At 39.0% G+C, this 18,664-nt stretch overlaps 1 protein-coding gene across 1 annotated transcript in view; it reads right to left on the minus strand.

Annotated features, from left to right (window-relative positions):
- The window catches only part of PLEKHG1 (pleckstrin homology and RhoGEF domain containing G1), a 139,239-nt gene that overhangs the window by 86,799 nt on the left and 33,776 nt on the right, over positions 1–18,664 (minus strand). The window contains exon 3 of the mRNA XM_075035988.1: positions 12,659–12,733. Coding sequence (XP_074892089.1) covers positions 12,659–12,707 — 49 coding nt within the window. The 5' untranslated portion in view covers positions 12,708–12,733. The remainder of the gene's footprint in view (positions 1–12,658; positions 12,734–18,664) is intronic.

Genomic DNA, 18,664 nt, shown 5'->3' on the forward strand with positions numbered 1-18,664 from the left:
GGCTCCCATAAGGTTGTACCATTCCTCTCCCCGGCCGGGAGAGCTCAGCGTAGCACAAGGCATAGGAACACATTGGGACAGTTGGCTTTCGAGCACAAAACGACTCCAAAGGCATGATCCGAATCATATCAACGTTTCTCCATCTGTCCGAAAGATGTGTGGCAAAATGGGCTGGAGCTGCTGTATTAATAATGGGGATTCCAGCCAGGCCTGGAGTGATGATCAAGTTGTGGTCCGTGATAAATGCACAGCGTCCATATATATTACGAAAGTTTAAGTCACAAGAAAAGATTGCACAGGCACAGCTGTATTTAGAAACAATTGTTCTCAGTGGGAAAGCTAGACTCAACATCCAAGTTTCTGGAAGCGGTATACTGAGCATTTTCCCCAGAAGCGTATAGCACCCTGAAGGATGCACTGTGAGTTCCCATTGCTGCTTCTCCAAATCAAATGAAGCTTGTCACATCATCGTGAGCCCCTTTAGCTTTGGGTGTAGGCCAAAAAATCAGTACTCCCAGTACACTTCCAACCTGGCAACCTTGCGCAGTAGACAAACTCTATTGTTAGAAAACCTTAGGCATAAACATAAGACCTGTTCAAAAGCCATCAGTCCCTGCTACCCTAGCTGTAGCCAGGTCCTGTAGTAAGAGTTGCACAACTGTAACAAACACAAGAACTCAAGTTCTCAATGGCATTAGACTTCTTAGCCATATGAAATGCAGGCATTATTTTCCTTCAGCAGTTCTCTTATGAAACACTTGAAATATTTCTGAGCACTTCATTAAATGCACAACGTTAACAAGAAATATGCAGCTAGCCAAATAATTATATTTGTATATCCCAAAATTATCATTTTGAGATGCAACTTAAAACCCCAGTCCTGCAACACAACTCAACCATATAGCTCCTTGCATTCACCCATGACTCCATAAATTGCAAGAACCCTTCTCCTTCCAGGCTTGTAGCAAACTGCTGTGTTAACACCAGTCTGGAGAAGTGGGGTCCAGGTATATGAGGAGATGTGGGGCTGAGTTTTTTCTTTAGAGAGGCAGAAGTGAGAAGGGATGACAAGCAGCAGAACTAAACAATTATCTTTAATAGCGAATATGGTTTTATAATAAAATTAGGACATTCTTCATAAATATTTCTCAAAAGAGAAATGAGCAACAAGTTCATGGCAGACTTCACACTCAAGAAAATCTTTCCGTCACGTGGAAGGATTTTCTAGCTAGCAGCTGTCAGTGGAACAAGTCTTTAAATACTTTGCCTGTTTCAGCAGGTCACAAAATATTTGTGTGGTCAGGTTGAGGAGGGCAACTTTGGGGCACCTTCAATTTCATATTCGAGTGCCAGGTGCTATAAGAGTAGACTAGTGCCTCTAGTTAATACTGTCAGTTCTTTGAAAGTGGAAAGCCTATGACTTCCAAAAAATTCATACAGTCTTTAAATAAATATAATTTACTTTACTACTACTCAGTTGTGAAAAAAGAAACTACTAAAAGACATGAGATACATGAGAAAAAAATCCATTTATACATATATCTATACTTACAGCTGTAAGAAGGCGCAGTCTATGTTTCATTTTGAATGATTACAGAGCACCTAGGGCTGGGATCTAATACCAAGACTGTCTCACTGGCTAGGGAACCTAATTGGGGACAAACCTTGAAATGCAGCCATTTTCTTTCTGGAAGAGTCGTAGCAGAGTCGTATCTTCCTAAAGGATTTCCTGTTGCCTATGAACTGTATATTTAATTAAAAAAACATTCAAGACAGGACATCCCATCTTTAGAAATGCTGGCTTGCTTCAGACATGACCAGACAGAACCATCTCCTGGCCAGACATCAGGGAAAATTCCCTAATGATTAGCCTTGTACATAACTTGATTCTTCAAATGTTGCTTTCCATTGTGAAAGATATACCCTCTCATGAGATAAGATTTAACCAGCAACATGAAATTTTTATACAGTGAAAAGTACAAATATATGAACTGATAACCGCCCTTCTTAACAAACAGACATTGAGAGGAAGCATGTGGTTCATTACTATCTCAACAGAAACTAGACATAACAGAACCAAATAACTTGGATTGCCTGGCTTTCCTGAACCAGGAAAGTCCAGACTTGCTAGGAGAGAGGTTCTATTCAAACTCTCACCACCGTAAACAATTTTAGTCGTTCCATCATCCGAAGCACAGACTACCTGGTGTGCATATGGGAAGAAAATTTTGTATTGCACCTGGAAGTTGTGTCCATTTTTAATTATTCTATAAGATACATGTTGTGGGGACCATTGCCAAGATGTGTGTAATGGAATTTATATTAAGCCCTGTTCCACAAAACCCACAACTAAGAACAGCTACTACTTTCAAAGGATTTGGTAACTCTTAATGTCTTGAACTGCACAATTGGTTTTACAGCATGTTCTGACCAAAGAGGCTACCAGAGCATAATGTGGCTTTAATTTAAAGAATAAAAGCATCCTGTGTGCTAAATCTAGCCCCTCCAAGGCTCTTTTGCCTGCACCGCTAATGGACCTGAATACAGTGCGATAGAAGCAGCCTCCCACCTTTCCCCCGCTTCTGCTCTCTTCAGCTTGCTGACTCTTCAAGAAGAGGACTTCAGTAGTTTGACATATCGCTCCAAAACACGTAGAAAGCTTCTATTAAAATTTTATCGCTCATAAAACATCAAAGCTAGCTCCCCTTCTGGTTTATCAGCAAGCAGCAATTTCCCCTTTTTTTAAGCTAAATTAAACTACAGGGAACCAATTAAAAAAGCAAAACCTAACAACTAAGCTTTCCTCTGTATTAATCTCTCTAAATTTAGGATATATCAAGGCCTCTCAGCCCACTTCTAATGTCAGTGGCATAGTTTGAAATTACTGCTAGACATATAATTGACTAAAAGACAAAAAAACACCCACTACAAATCTTAAGTGATAATTAATATTACCAGGCTTGAGTTTGCTAACTATATAGTACCTGTCAAAGTTCTTCAGAGTCAAGTGGTAAATAACTGGGAGGTACCTGTACTGCTGCATGCCTTGGTAACTCAAAGGGAAAAAAAAAAATCTTTGTATCCTTGTTTTTACCACTTTGGATCTCTTGGTTTTAAGGCTGCAGTCAGCCCAAGATGAAAGAATGTAACCTTGACAATCTAATTTATCTTAAGAGTTGTAGCTTACTTTAACTGGTAGTAAATAATCAATTTTTGCCTCTTATCCTTCCATGTCCTTTAAGTTGCTTTGGAAGAAATATGGCTGGGTAGGAGGGGAAATCAATGAATCTGAAAACAGATTTCTGGCATGTCACTTGAATAAAGCAGCAAGATAAAATATGGAAGAAATTTCAAAAGGGAGGAAAGCACAGTTTTGGGGATGAAAGCTGATTTACATTTAAGAAACTCTTGACTTTACAGTATTTAAATGTATTTCACATCCTATTAGTGCAAGTAAAATCAATATTAACACTAACAGAAAGACTGACTGTTACTATTGCTCTTTTTCTGTATATTAACCCTGCGCAGTTGGCAGCAGTCTGGAGTTCTTACCACTGTTTGTGTTTCCACACAACACCATGTGGAGCAGTAAAAACCCTAGAATATATGATAGTCAACCCCCCTGCCCCCCCCAAAAAAAACAACAAAAAAACCCACAACAAATCCACCTCCTGAACCCATGATGAAAGTGGCAAAGCAAACTACCTTAAATCATGATTTCTAACATGACAATTTGCATGATAACTACATCTTTTTAGGATGTTCTAAGTACCGCAGAACAGTAATTTAATGCATAGTAGTTGCTTTAACAAAAATAACCATTCTGTTTGGTGAGAAAGCCTTCCCATAAAAAAAAAACCAAAACCAAAACCAAACCAAACCAAAAAAAAAAAACAAAACAAAAAACACTAACTCAAACTCAAGAGAAGCAATGGCTGTCATTCCCGACCTAGAAAAAGCAGATGTAAAGTATACTGCTAACATTTGTGATCACAGAATAGTACTTCTATATTTTCACTCCAGGTCATGCACATCTAAGACTGCAGTATTACAGAGATATCAAAGCGTACCCTCTGTCCGGGGTCTTCTCCAAGAACTATTATGGTACTCAAATTATTTTTAAACAGGAAAAGAGAATTTAAACCTGCAAGAGCTTCTTTAGGATCAGCAGCACACTTCCAAAATGGTAAGCAAGACAGATGCTAAGCACGATACAAAAATAAAAAGGGCTATTTATGAAGGTGTATTCAATCAATCATTTTCTTTAAAGTATTTTATATACATAGCTAAGCTCAAAGTAATTAATAAATTTAATAATTAGTCGCCTTTTATTATTCCTGATGGCCATCCACCATGAAGAAGGGAAATGTTCGCCCCCTCCAATCCCACCAAGGAGCACTAAGGGTTAGCCATCATTAGAAGAATGCTGGGGCAGGAGCTGGGGAGGAGAGGGAGCACTGGGTGCTCCCTGCCTTGCTTCACCATGCAGGTCCCATCGCTTGGGCCCCATCGCAGCTGCCCTCTGCCTCCACTAGCAATTTTGAGCAAAGCAAACAGACCACTAAAATTTTTGTTCCGATCAGAAAGGCAGATGCTGGGAATTGACTTGTGGCATCGTTGTGTTTTACTTTCAGGCTCTGTTTGTGGAGAGATTTGGAGGTGGTGTTGTTTCTTATGTAAATATGATAAAGTTGAGAATCATATTGTTAAAAATTCCACTGGCAATATTTTACTCTGGATAAGGAAACTCAGCTTTAAGTCAGGCTGGTGGTCAGATTACAGCTTGCAGCTTAAATGTAAACCATTTTTAAAAAAGCTCACAGTTAGGAGAGGGACATCTTCAACCAGTTTCAAATAGCATCCAACTGAGAGGTATATTTACACTAGAATACACAGAAAATTAGTACACCACTTGTTTCTTTTGCATTAGCAAGGAATCTTTGCTCTTCCAGGAATATTTGAATTGTTTTAGATTTCTCTCAACTTGGAACACCAATTTAGAAATAAATTAGACCATTAGCATTCAGAAGGGCTTTAAAGAAACTAGCTGTTTTTCATCAAGACACATCAAATTTGCTTCGTGCAAGCCGCACTTAGTCTCCCTATTTTTGTACTACTCGTAACTGGTTATTTAATATATGCACATTATTTATAAATCATGATATACATCATTTTGTATCATGTACAATTTATTTATACAAAAGCAAAAAGTGCAAACTAAAGTGCTACACTACTTAATTGCTTGAGAGCTAAGAATTAATTACCATTGAGACAGAAAAGCAAAAGTAATTTTTTAAACATGGGATCATCAACATAAAAAAACCCCATAGTTTTCCAAACCTCAAGTTTAAGCAGTTCAGGCCACATAAGCTTTCTGTAACTTGCAGATGACTGGAACACTGATAGCTGGTGGGATACCAGCCTGCCAGGACACCAGGGAAAGCACTTGGCACTGGAAGAACAAGTTATTCTACCTGTTTTAATAGCCCAACCTTTGTAATCAGTGACTTCACCACCACTACATTACAGCAGCTGCATCTTCACGTCTGAAGAGGAGTAGGCTTTACTGTACTCAACCATTTCACAATGTCCAGAACAGTCTACCTTTCACCGCCCTTCACTGCCCTACATCAAGGGAGCCACCACCACCACCACTAACCTCCTCCTCTGCCCTCCACCGCGCTGAGGAAGTTCAAAAGCCCATCCAGCTAACAGCCTGCTGGCAGCCGAGAAAAAGTGGGACCCAACCAGCGTGGCTCAGTGACTAAGGCAGTTCATCAAAATGCCTTCAGGAAAAAAGCAGACTGACTCAATGTTGTGGTTTAATGCAGCATAACACTATCAGAGAATGTAAGCCACACCGCAGAGCACAGTCTGGTTGCAGCAAAGCAAGTGCCATGCAAGTATTGTTCCACTGTACCTGCACGGCACAGCAGTTGCTTAGGCTGTTGCTAATTTTCAACTTCGGTGGACTGCAGCTAGCTCAAATTTCTTAAGAGAGTTACGACAACAGTCTACAACCAGTGTTACAAAGAAAGATGTGCCAACCTCTCACGGTGTGCAGAGAGAGGCCAACAAGTTAGCGAGGAGTCAGAAACAGAATATCCAATCTCATCACCCTTCCGCTTTGCTTTTCTCCCATTTCCAATAGATTTCTGATTTCAAATCTGCTTTGGCCTCACCACCTCCTTTCATAAGCACTAGGGTTAAGAATTTCAGATATTGCCTTTATACAGACACTTCCACCTCCTTCTAGATATGATTTTCAGGGGGTTAAAAGCTGCTACAAAATGAGGCCATGAATACTAAGTAAGGAAAAATAGCCCAGCACAGGAAGATTTTATTACTGGGGACAGTGAAAACATAGCAAGCATGTACTATATTTTTCCCCAGCATTCTTCTAGTTTCGAACAATTTTCAGCTAACGGGATTTCCTTGGTTTGCAGTGGCTCATTTATTTGGAGCTGTCTTCCAGAGACTTCTCTGGTCTCCTCTTCAACTCACGTGAATTTTTAACATTCACAATATCCTTTGTCAGGGAAGCCCACAGCATCTACCACCTTCTGCGTAAATAGCCAAGACTTTTTATGTTGAAATTCACCCATCTAGCGTTATCCGACAACCACAAGTTCTTGTCCACAAAATTGCACAGTTGGTTTATTCCAAACATCTCTTCCCTTCAGTTAGGCAGCAAGAAGCTGCAGGAAACAGAGAATGGAGCAAGGAATAATAAGGAAACTAGTTCCAAAGAACAGGAGCAGGTAGATGAAGTATGCAGTCACCATCCTCCAGCACACGGATGTTTTTGTGCCCATCTCAGTCCAGTGATATACCATTAAGCCTATGAGTGCACTATTACCATGGTTAAGTGTGACTTCACATGCACTTAAGATCTGAAAAAGCTTTAGTAAAGATGCTTTATTTTCCCATTTACTTTTGTATTTCTTTCAAACGAGTACAGTAATATTAAAGTGTAACAACAACTTTCTCCATAAACATGGCACAAGGTAGTACATTGCTACGTGCCCGCTGAAAGCTCCAACAGTGCTGCGCAGAAGGCAGCACGCAGCATTTACTAACCTCAGTGACCGCACCCCGGCATTCCTGCCACGAAAGAATCAGTCTTAGAAAAATTTGGAGGTAGAAATACCGATGCTATTTTCTTCACTGCATTTGAAGGATATGATCCCATTGGGCAGTCTACAGATATACATGGCTGCACTTGCGTGGTTTTCCTGTGCGACATTACATATTATGGCAGAAATAGCATGCAAACATAAGTCAGAGGAGTTATAAAACTAAATGAGTCTTATCACGAACAACAACAGTAACAGCTGGTAGGCTCCCACTAGTGCCATCAGGTACACAATGCAAGGAAAAACACTGCTGTTACTATAGGATATTTTACAATGACATAAGCTTGCTGTCCACTGGGATTTGTCAGTGGCTGTTTATAAAGCCCAGGTGTAACATTTGTTTCCTTCAGGATGCGAGTGTGAACCACAAAGTCAGTAAGGGAGGATCCAGCTGGGGGAAGTCATGGCTCTTGCTTAATGAAAGAAGATGGAGGGGAAAAGGGGAAAGGAAGACGAGTTTGGGGGAGTTTACCTTCCTCACATGTTTCTCTTCAAAGATTTCTACTTTTAAGGCACAGAAAAACAACCAGTCGAGCTGACGGGAGAAACCTAATAAAGGTTCCCACATCCATGTACCTTTTCTAAGCATTTTGCATAAAGCTACTGCTAAGGTAGCACTTGAGTGATACCCATACACTTCGAGCATGGGAGCCTTCCAAATGGGTACTAAGGTAGACATCATCTGGTTTCTTTGAAGCAAGCCTAGCTATGTTATAAACAGCTGTTCAAAGGTATCATGACAAAAAAAAAATTATCAGCAATCCACAGGATGAAACACTTGTTTTTTTATGAAAACTTTGTTAAGCTATCAAAACCAACTCTTTTAATCCTATAAAAATAGATAATTCATAATGAAAAATCTACAATCATTCCCCTAAATTTCTTTGCAGATGAGCAATTGCCCAGCTCCAGACACCACCAGGAGCAGTCACTGTGAACCACAGCAGCCCCTCTGCAAGGGAGAGGAGGAATTTGTGCAATGGGTGGGGTACTCCTGTCACAGTCTAATTTCCAATGGTTAACTATACTAGAAGTTTAAGAGTGACTTTTCAGCAAACACGGGCAGAACAAATGCTAATTCCTTTGCAAGCTAAAACAGAAATACACTCAATCCACTTCCTGGTATTGACATAGTACATTGTTCTAAATGCATCCATTGTAAACAGAATATAATAGCTCTGCCATAGGAAAACAGTTAAGAAACAGTTCTATGTGGATCATGGTAGGGTTTTTTGTTTTAATTTGTTTGTCTACCACTCCTTGATAGCTACACAACCTTCTTGAAAAATATTTTTCACATGTGTTATACATGCACTTCCATCTTTGCAACAGCTGAATCTCCAGGTCCTGGTTTTTTTCCCTGCAATAGCACAAAGCAAGCAGTGACATTTATAAATGTAACTGTTGACTCTGAAGGGTTTGACAGAAGAGGTGGCAGAAAAGCAAATAGTCTTCCCACTCACTGGGGACCCTCAAGTCAAGGACTAAGTTACAGTAACTTAATTACAGGAAACTCATTTCTCAATTGTCTGCGTCTGTGTGCTTCACGGCTTAACTCAAGTATATGGAGCAGTGGGTCAGTGGGTGAGGGCAGGGAGGGGCACCGCTAGGTTAAAGCAACACTGATTTTTTAAAAGTTTCCAGATAATCAGTTACCCTGCCAACACTTTGCTCAACCTAACTTAACCCTTATAAATGTGAAAGGTTAATTGTTAGAAATTTGTAACAACAAATACACTTTTTTTTTTTTTAAGCCAATGATAGCAAGAATATTTCTTTGGAAAAAAAAAAACCAAGCAGCAATGAGATGTCTGGAAATAATTAAGAAAGTTCACATAAACATTTATGCATGTAAGTAGCAGTGATATTTTAAACATGAGAAATTGAACACTCACTTCCTAATTCTGACTCAGTCATACCAATGAAACATTTCTCCATACTAGTAAACTGTATAAATGCTAAGTAAATAGAGATGCGTATGATCAAAGACTATGGAAGTTTATCTTATAAGTCAGTGCTAAAGCAGCCACTGGCATGTGCCTGGCAGTTCTTTTCAGTAAGTGTTATCATAACATTCTTTGAAAGTAAGGGTATTTATGAGAATAAACCAACAAAATCTCTCAAAGCTCTCACTACAGCACTAATGATTTAGTATCATTAGAAGACACTAGTATCAGGGTTTGTCTTTAGTAGAACATTTTCATCAAGACATAAGAACGGGTCTCTAAGTGAAGACTCATTTTTATTTATTATTTCACCTTTTTTATCAACATCTAAAAATTAATTTCAGAAGACTGATTAAAAACAAAGCATCCAGATTAAACCAGGTTTTGTCTTACTAAACATTGTATCTGTTATAGCACATTTTAATACAAGCCGCTTGAAGAATTTCATAATCTCTTATTGCAACAGAATACAATAACAACTGTAATTTGAAAATGAAGACTCAGCATTATCTCATAATTTTAATTAGCTATATTTTATTGTATGAATTTCTTACTTCGCCAACATCACCAGTAATCCATCTAAGTACTTGAGGATGTGTTACTACAATCTAGAAAAAAGTGTTTCAAGTTGGTAGTTATTCAGCTTTTTTCCCCCTCATGCTAATACTTTATAAAACACAAGAGCGTCATAAAAACCAACACAATCCAGCAAGCTTCACTGAAATTGCCTGTTGCACCTCAAAACCTACAGAACTTGTTTCCACAGGCAAGAAGTTTACCTATTTTTCAGTCATCTCATACCTCGGTCAAAAACCTGAGATATTAGGTTAAGGAGGGAGGGAGGGTCAATATTATCTGGAAACAAAAATAATGCGGAGAAGTCAGACTATTTCCAAAGGCCAAACATGAAAGTTGAAGCGCAGCATGCCGGAGAAGGCTCTGCCACGTCCATGCCCACTGCCTCGGGAACCCTGGAATTGCACATCCCAGGAGGCTGACACTCACCCTGCCACCCATGGGAACAGCTCCCTTAGCATCTCATGATTTAAGGCTATCTATATGTCTACATACACACGTTTCTATATATGTATATACATGCGTATACTGTATGTGTGAGAGAATACATAAACAGTTATACAACCTTACATGCATGGTTTCTTTATGACCCAGACAACCATTTTTCAGGTGTCTTCTGTGCACACAGGAGATTTCAAGTCACAGGAATCTTGTACTAATTCCCTCAAAATGTACAACAAAGCATACATAGAGTAGATTTTTTTTAGTTGTGGTATCCCTAAACACTCTAGTCAAATTTTGTGTCTGAAAGCTTTCCAGGTTTAGCTTTCCTTGATAAAGTGCAGGACACTGTATTATGTGTCTGCTTGATCAGACAGACATCAGAAGCTACTGAAAAACACAAAAACCTTGAAGATACTGAACAAGATCCTGAGGGCAATTTCTAGATCCCTGCCTAACTGCAAAAATGTTTCTGGAATGTTTTTTACCTGTTGGCAGTTCTGGTGAAATGAAACCACGTTTACAGAAACAAAGAGACACTGAAGGCTTCATGAGTCTTCCAAAAATTAAATGAAACGAGCAGTTCCCTGCCTCTCTCTCCTGTGCCTAGACCTGAACAATCCTGTGTTCAGTTTCAACCTTCTAATTTGGGGATGGAGGTAGCATGAAAATGATTGGAAACTGGCACCTTGGATGTCCTAACCTCAAAGACTGTTGTCTTTTCAGTGTCTAACAGTCCTCACTCATCCCTCTTCACAGGCACCAGTCCCTGACAGCCAGCATAAGGAGGAGAATCAATCTTTGTTTGATGGCCATATGATGCCATCAGTGACTCCATCATTAACGATGCTCTGCAGGATTCTTTCCATCCTCTCCCCTTCCTTTCCCCAGACCCCTGCTCCCAACCCATCTACAGCTCTGTGTTATCACAAGACCTACCCTCTCTAACTCCTGACGTAAAGCCAAAGCAAACCTTGCAACTCACTTACTGGAAGCTGCTTACGGGGCAAATTAAAATATAAATTTACAGGGTAAATAAGAGAAAATAAAGTTACCTTTCACAGACACAGTGACTTTTCCCCAGATTTGATCAGATTACATCATCCCTATGTCTCAGTCAATTCACCAGAACTCCTCTCAGATGCTAGAGAGCTGAAACGCAGCAGTATCTGCCACCATTCCACAGCCAGAAAAGACATTCCACATATAACATGTGTAATCAGTGTAATTTTAACACATTTAGACTTCATTATACCTAGGAGAGGAGCCACAGATGTGATCACATAGGCTACTTTTAGGGAAGCAGTCAGCAAGGTACACAACAATTTGTTCCACATCCTAACTCACAGCACGAGTGTAGGCTTTGGTTCTAATTGGACTTCATCCCAGTGCTTCTAGCATAAGGGTTTATTTATGAGGGGGAGCACACAACATGCGAATCAGAGAGAATTCAGTCTTTGAAAGACTAGCTGTAACTGCATCTCTTATGTTGAGAGTTCTCATAGTAACATGCGCCAAGCTTTACAGTAAATTTAAAAAAGAAATTAATAGAAAGGCCTTTTGCAGTCAAGCATAGCTTAATATCCTCACATGGAAATTTCTTTCTCTGCTGTTATTGATGTGCTTTTTGAAATTAATATTGCAGCATGTTCCTTGATGCTTTTCAAATGTCAAAACTGAGGTTCAAATGCAACACAAATATTTAAAACTAAATTTTGAGATGTGTATGTTCAGGTTTAGAAAGAAAGCAGTATAAACCAGCCTGAGCTGCAAGCTTTATTCAAATTAAAACACACATCTGAATGAATACGGCCCCTGTGTGAGGACAGCAATGATCTAGAAAGCAAGCTTATAGAAGAGCTACTACAAGTTTTGCCACAAAACTGTTAGAAACACCTCACAACCTTCACGTGAAATAGCAAATTTTTATAAAATATTTTAATGAAACATTCAGCAGTGATTCTGAAGGAGGACTCAAATTAGCAGGATTACAATTGTTTTTAAAGAACAAATTTTCCCTGAAACCAAGTACCAAATTCAGATGTGTGAATTTAAAGTTAATGGACCTTGAAAAGAAAAAAAATGGTCTCATTTTCAGAAAGACTGAGTATCTCAGGATTCCACTGATTTTAGTGGAAATCATGCATATTCAATTCCTCCTTGTATAAATCAGCCCACACCTTAAAGGTCAGCTTCGGTTCTATGACTCTTAAGTATCCCATATGAAAAACGAGCCTCCATCAACAAGATCTCTCTATCAAAAGGGGACAAGACATCTTCTCTAAAGCTGAAATCCTAGCAGCCCACTGGTCCTCCCCCCTCTTTATATATTTTAATACTATCATGGATGATGGGCTAGGGAGAGAGGGAAAGGTTACACAAAAATAAGTTAAAAGTTCCTGCTATTTAGATAAACATGCACACATAAAATTAATTCAGCCCTCCCTTAAGTTTAAGGCCAGTAAGGGAAACTCACTTCTTGACTTCAAAAATTATTCACAAAATCACAATGCTTCTTTTCTTCAATAATTAGTCAAAGAATGAAAGAAAACTACTAACCTTCACTCCTGGGGACAGGTTCTGTACCACCTGGTGTTTTATCTGGCATCTCTGCAGGCACAGGCTTAGTAAAACCTAATGGACACAAAGCAAAGAAAGCATTCTCCATTAAACCCAGTATGTTTCAGTAGGACACTCCCCTGCCCCATGACCCCTGCGAAGGATGGATTTTCAGCTGTCATCTTACATACAAACATGGGAATGATATGTAAACAAGCAGAACTCCCTAGAGATTAGCTGCAACACCATTCAGCAGACTGTCACCTGGACATACTGCCAGGTAGGAAGGCACAAAAGGACCCTCTAATAAATTGCAGTGGTAGACTGAAAGCACTAATTACATCTGGTGAACTTCTGTCTTTGAGTTTGGATATTCTGCCCCCCCCCAGTGAATTTGTAGCGAGAGGCCAATGAACTGGGATGGAAGAGCTGCTTACACTCACGCACTGCAGAAGTTAATGAAAGAGTGGCCATGCAGAGCGTCACGTCAGCTTGCATTAGACATAAAATCCCACTAACTTAAAGCTTTACTACGCTGTAGAGCACCAATGTTTCTTCCATCCCAGCAGTGGTCAGAGAAGAGAAGGCTTCTCCTCAGGAAGGCAGTGAGCCCATCTCCTCTTGCAGCAGTGTTAGGCACCCTCTGTGGTATGGCTGATGGCCAACGTGTGGCCAACCCACACTGACTGGGATTTTGTATCCTCCTTTTTAGCACCTTGGAATACTTTCCCATCACCAGCTGGACCGACACTCCATTTTACATAATGAAAGCCTCAAGATTAGATAGGACGCATTAAGACAAGACAATTCAAAAAAAGCAGGATGATCTGTCTGAAGGAGACTGTGCCACGTGGGGCAGGGACTTCTCCTCAGCTGGCAATTCGGGTAGCGCAGTGCTGGGTACAGCACTACACAGAGCACACAGCGCTGGAAGTACTAGCGGTACAGCCTGAATTCCTACTGAAGTCACCGAATTATCTTGCTTCTAACAATGTTGAGGCAACAGAGCTGATTCGGCATGCAGATTTTAGATGATCATCAGATCCAGAGTTATGAGAGACCTCCCTGGCTCACCCTGCAGCAGAACTGAAACTGAACATCAAAAAAATGGCCTTTGTTTTGTTCCCTTCTTAAATTACTTTGCTCTCAAATTCATATGGCTTGTTTTGAATCCTGTCACCAGGCCATTTCACTAGAATGAAAACACTTCTGCCCTAGCATCCAATAAAGGGCTTGTGTTTACAGTAAAACCAAACTATACAAAATACATAGGATTTCTTAAGCAATTTAAGTCACAAAAAGTATTTCAGGTGCCCTATCCAGGGCAAGTATATTTGTCTATTTAATTCACATATATGTAAAAGGCTTAGAAATGTTAGACACATCTGAGGCTACAATCCACTAGCACAGCCTAGGGTACAAACGAATTCTTCTTTAGCTGATGAAAACTCTACCACGTATGATTTTCTCCATCAGCCAATTAATCTCTACTCAAGACAAAATCCACCAGGTCTTACTCAGGAATTAGTTTGTCCTTAACACGTTTCATCCACACAACATTATCCATACTGAAGACTTGGAACTAGCGGAAAAATCTTCTCTAAACTCCCTAAAATTAATAGGAATAATGCTTATCCACCTGAAGGTCTGTGCACATGAGTTTATAAACCACAGCTGGATCACAAACTGAATAAAAAGGTGTGCCCTCAACAAAGGTTTTAAACAACTATAAAACACCTAACGGTCTCAAAAATCCTTTATAAATTTGCTGTAAAACAGAAACTTACTCCCCAGAATCCTGCTTATCATCATGGAACAGTTGGCTAGAATAAATACACCAATTCTAAAACTTGGCAAGCTCACATCCAACCCTCTGCATTCAATGATGCGCTACATATTGTCTGTGAACATTGCACCAGTTTATAAATCAACTTCTAGTTATCCAGTGATTTACTAGTAAAGTTGATAGGAACTAGTTAATCACACAGTGCATTTGAACCAAGAAATCACATTAATAAATACAACATTTACTTCTGTGATTCATATCAAAAAAACAAGAAAATGTTTTCTGTAAATTCTTAATTCGAAATAAATAAATTCATGTCACAAATTCAGGAAACTACATGTTTAAAATAATAAAACATAGATATCCATGTATTTGTTTTCTGGTTTTGGTTGGTTTGAGTTGCACAGAATTGAAATAAATACGTAAGTAAACTTCACCATGAAAATGCTCATGGAGTCACTCACTGACTGTCCTGTTTCAGCTGGGATAGCATTAATTTTCTTCTTACAGTACAGTGTGTTTTGGATTTAGTAAGAATAAACCATGACACTGACACATGAATGACATAAAATAGGTAGTCTCAGAAATAATTTGGGGCTTCTTTACTGACATTTGGTAGAGGTGCTAAATACAAGCAAGAAAAAAAAAAAAGACTTTTTTTCCTAGTGCCTTCTGCCCCCATTTTTATTTATGCAAGTCCAATTTTCCTTGTCTGAAGTAGGCCAACACTTCTTTCTACTTGAGCTTCTAAAGAAGTGATAAGCTTGCTTTTGTGTCATCAAAACTCAGCATCAGAAAGCATTACACTTAAAGAAAGACACCTACCTGCCAACAGTCACTTCTCAGGAATTTAACGGAGCGCCTGTGCTCATCCCTCTTTGTGGAACATGACCTATCACTCCCAGCACAAAACTAAGGGGGATTCAAACAGGCGTTGAATAACCTTGGCATTTTTAATAACAGAGTGGTAAACTGAAAGCTGGATCATTCAATTACTGCACACAAACCAGGGTTCAGACTTTCCACAGCTACAACAGCTCTCTGTTTCAAGAACTCATTTGGATAATCCAAGTCAATTTAAAAACTCCTGTCCTGCTAATGGTTTTGCACAGATTGACCAATTTAGCAGCTCTGCATTACAAGAAGTGATGGCAAGGGAGGCTTAACGTAGTTATAACAGGTTGAAGAAAGTCAGCCTCTGTGCCTAGAAAAGCCATCTTCAGAACACTGCCTAGAAACACTTGCTACTCTCCGGAATGGTTTGTAGCAATGAAACAGTCTGTGAAATCCGTTGCTGTTCCCTGTTTTTTTTCTAAATCACACAGGAGATTAATCATAGCAGAACAGTTCAGCCAGGTGCAAACATGACAGGACCCATACAGAGCCTTCAACATTTTCCTCTAGCATTGTCAATTTTAAAAATTACACCTAAAAACTAAGGTCCAGTTACATGGCACAGAACAGTATTTTCAGTGACTTCTTTAAAAAGCATGGAAATCCATATATTTTAAGATGTAAAACATACGCCCCCCCCCCCCCCATTAATGCAACTCAGTTCCACAGTTGCTAGAAATTGCAGAATATACTAAACAACTTTAAAAAAAAATAATCCACATTTGTGGATAAAAAGGCCTATTTCATCACTCCTAGTCATACCACCAAGTAACCAAAATTTGTCTTCATGTAACCCTGATAAACTTAATCCTTGTAAGATTTATTTTGCTTTTCTTTTCTTCTCTGAGATGTATAACAAAGCTAGTGGAAGGAGGTAAATTTGAAATAAAAGAAATATAGAACCCCGCTCTTGCTTTCTGTAACATACCAAGATTTTAATGACTCAAAAAACAGAAGTCAAAGTTTAGCATTCCTTTATTTATTTATTTATAAAGCTCCTAGTTTTAATCTAGGAAGGAAATCTCTGACAAATACTATTCATCAGACTAGGAAAGTAAATCTCTGCAGTAAGGCCAAGCAGGATGCATGTAAAATCCAGCAAAGCAGCAGCATTTGGGGTATAAGCTTGCTAGTTAAATGTAAAATAAAGTAATTCTGGCCCACTTTCTATACAAATAAGCTCCACTTATCTAAACAATTGGGATACTACTACTAATTTGAAGATCAATCATATAAAGTACCTTATAAAAACAGTCTTGCAAGACCCTTCCAAACACTCTCGCAATATAATTATTGATATAGCTTCAGTTGGCCCTGCATCTTTGGCACAGCTATTCTAGCAGTCCACAGGGTACTTGGTACTTCTGAATTCATTACTGAAAGCTGCTTCTTGCACTCCTACCTATTGCTTACTCCTCTGGGCGCTTTTTCACAGAACATCCCAGTAAGAGAATTTGAAATACATATGCATTCATAATTTATGAATAAACACAGCCATACTGTTTACATTTCTTAATTAAGCAAAACCCTTTAACAGTAACCAAAAACATTCAGATGTACGACCATGCATTTTCACAGGCCATAATCAGCCAGGGCCACCCAAACAGGCATACTGGGAGGTCCCAGTTCAAGAAATTTGTTGTTCCTTCTAGTAGATTGGTTTGCCTTTAAAATCCTGAGCCGCTAAAAATTGCAGATCACCTTTAACATTATGAAAAAAATAAGATCTCAGTTGCTTTAAACACAGGATCTAAATCAATAGCATGATATAGTTGAATTCATGGGAAAACATTCAAACTTATAGGACATCAGTGACTAAAAAATATTCTTAAAAAAGCCTGCTCGGGAAAAATATGAATTACCTGCATTTCAGACAAATATAGTCCTTGTCTCTTAAATTAACTATACTTTGTTAAAAAAAATATGAAGGGTTTCCAGTTATTAAAAACAGCTATTAATTGAAGTGTCGCGATTTTCAATTTTAAATTTTAATGGAAAAAATATTCATTGGAGAGAAGACTTCTGTTCCATCTTTATTTTCTCAGCAATTTATTGCTGTACTCTAAAAAAGCATCAAGCAGCTTGAAAGAAACTATTGTTCATCATAGGACTGTTTGCAGTTGTAACTATGGAGTCCAACTATGTATTTATATTGAACAACAATCATCAGCAACCAAAATTTAACCCGAACCTCCTCCTTTGTGTCAAAACCCTGGCCCCTGGTCTATATCTGTTCCAAATAGCTGGAAGTGATCATATTTAAGGAAGTTGGTTGGATTTCTTCAAAAACTTTTCAGATACAGTGCCTTAGACAGACACTGCATTTCTTTCCTGTCTTCCAGAGGCACAACCAGCAGTGATATTAAGGTTCTGCTGTGGCCACTTTATTCACAATCAACACGCGTGTTCCTTTAAAATACTGTATTACATTTTTAAATGCAGCCTTTTACAGATTAAACAGTCAGTGCTTTATGAATACAGATCAATATATGTAAAACGACCGAAGCCCTGAAGTTCCACATTACACGCTATGCTGCTAACAGTAAAGACATCTGCCAGTTTATTTTTAAACAGTATTCGGATGAGTTCTTCCTGCTGTAACTGAAAAAAAAAAAAAAGTATAAGAGTGGGTGAGGAGAAAATGGATAGTAGTGGGGTTTTTGACATGAAATATTTTGTAAACACACTAGGACACTTAGATGCCCACACACAGCCTGGACAGGCTACTGCACTTCTCAGGTGAAGGGTATGGGATGTTGGCTTTCTGAATGCAGAACCACTCACAGAACCCCAAAATCAGCATTCAAAGTCTCAGGTTGCAGGACAAACTCCAGGCTCCAAGGAAGGCTACGGCAAAATTCCCACCCACATTAACACAATCAGAACTTGACGTTTGGCTTTTAAATACTGCATATATCTTTGTTTGAGAACAAGGACATCCGTCCCAGATCTAGTTTTTGCCATTTGTTTGCCTACAAAATCCCTTCTGGAGCAGACGCATTGCTGCTCTGTACCCCACAAGAATAGCTTTGATCCCAGGTCACATACACCATAAAAGCAAGTTTATATGCTAACACTAATACAATTCTTTCACATAAACCAAGAAGTGACACTGAAAGAAACTCTAAATTACATGGACAGAAAGGATAGAGGTTAGGAGGACACAAACCATTATATTGCTGCTCCTATTCACCACCACCCCTCAGCCCTTCTAAGTAACACAGCAGTACCTGTTTAAGATTAAAATGTTATTTCAAGTTAATATGTATTCCTTCAAAATTGTACAGAATTCTAACGGCTCCTTTCATTCCCTTCCAGCAGAACTG

Source organism: Buteo buteo, chromosome 9, assembly GCF_964188355.1.
Source record: "Buteo buteo chromosome 9, bButBut1.hap1.1, whole genome shotgun sequence".
Classification (NCBI taxonomy): domain Eukaryota; kingdom Metazoa; phylum Chordata; class Aves; order Accipitriformes; family Accipitridae; genus Buteo; species Buteo buteo.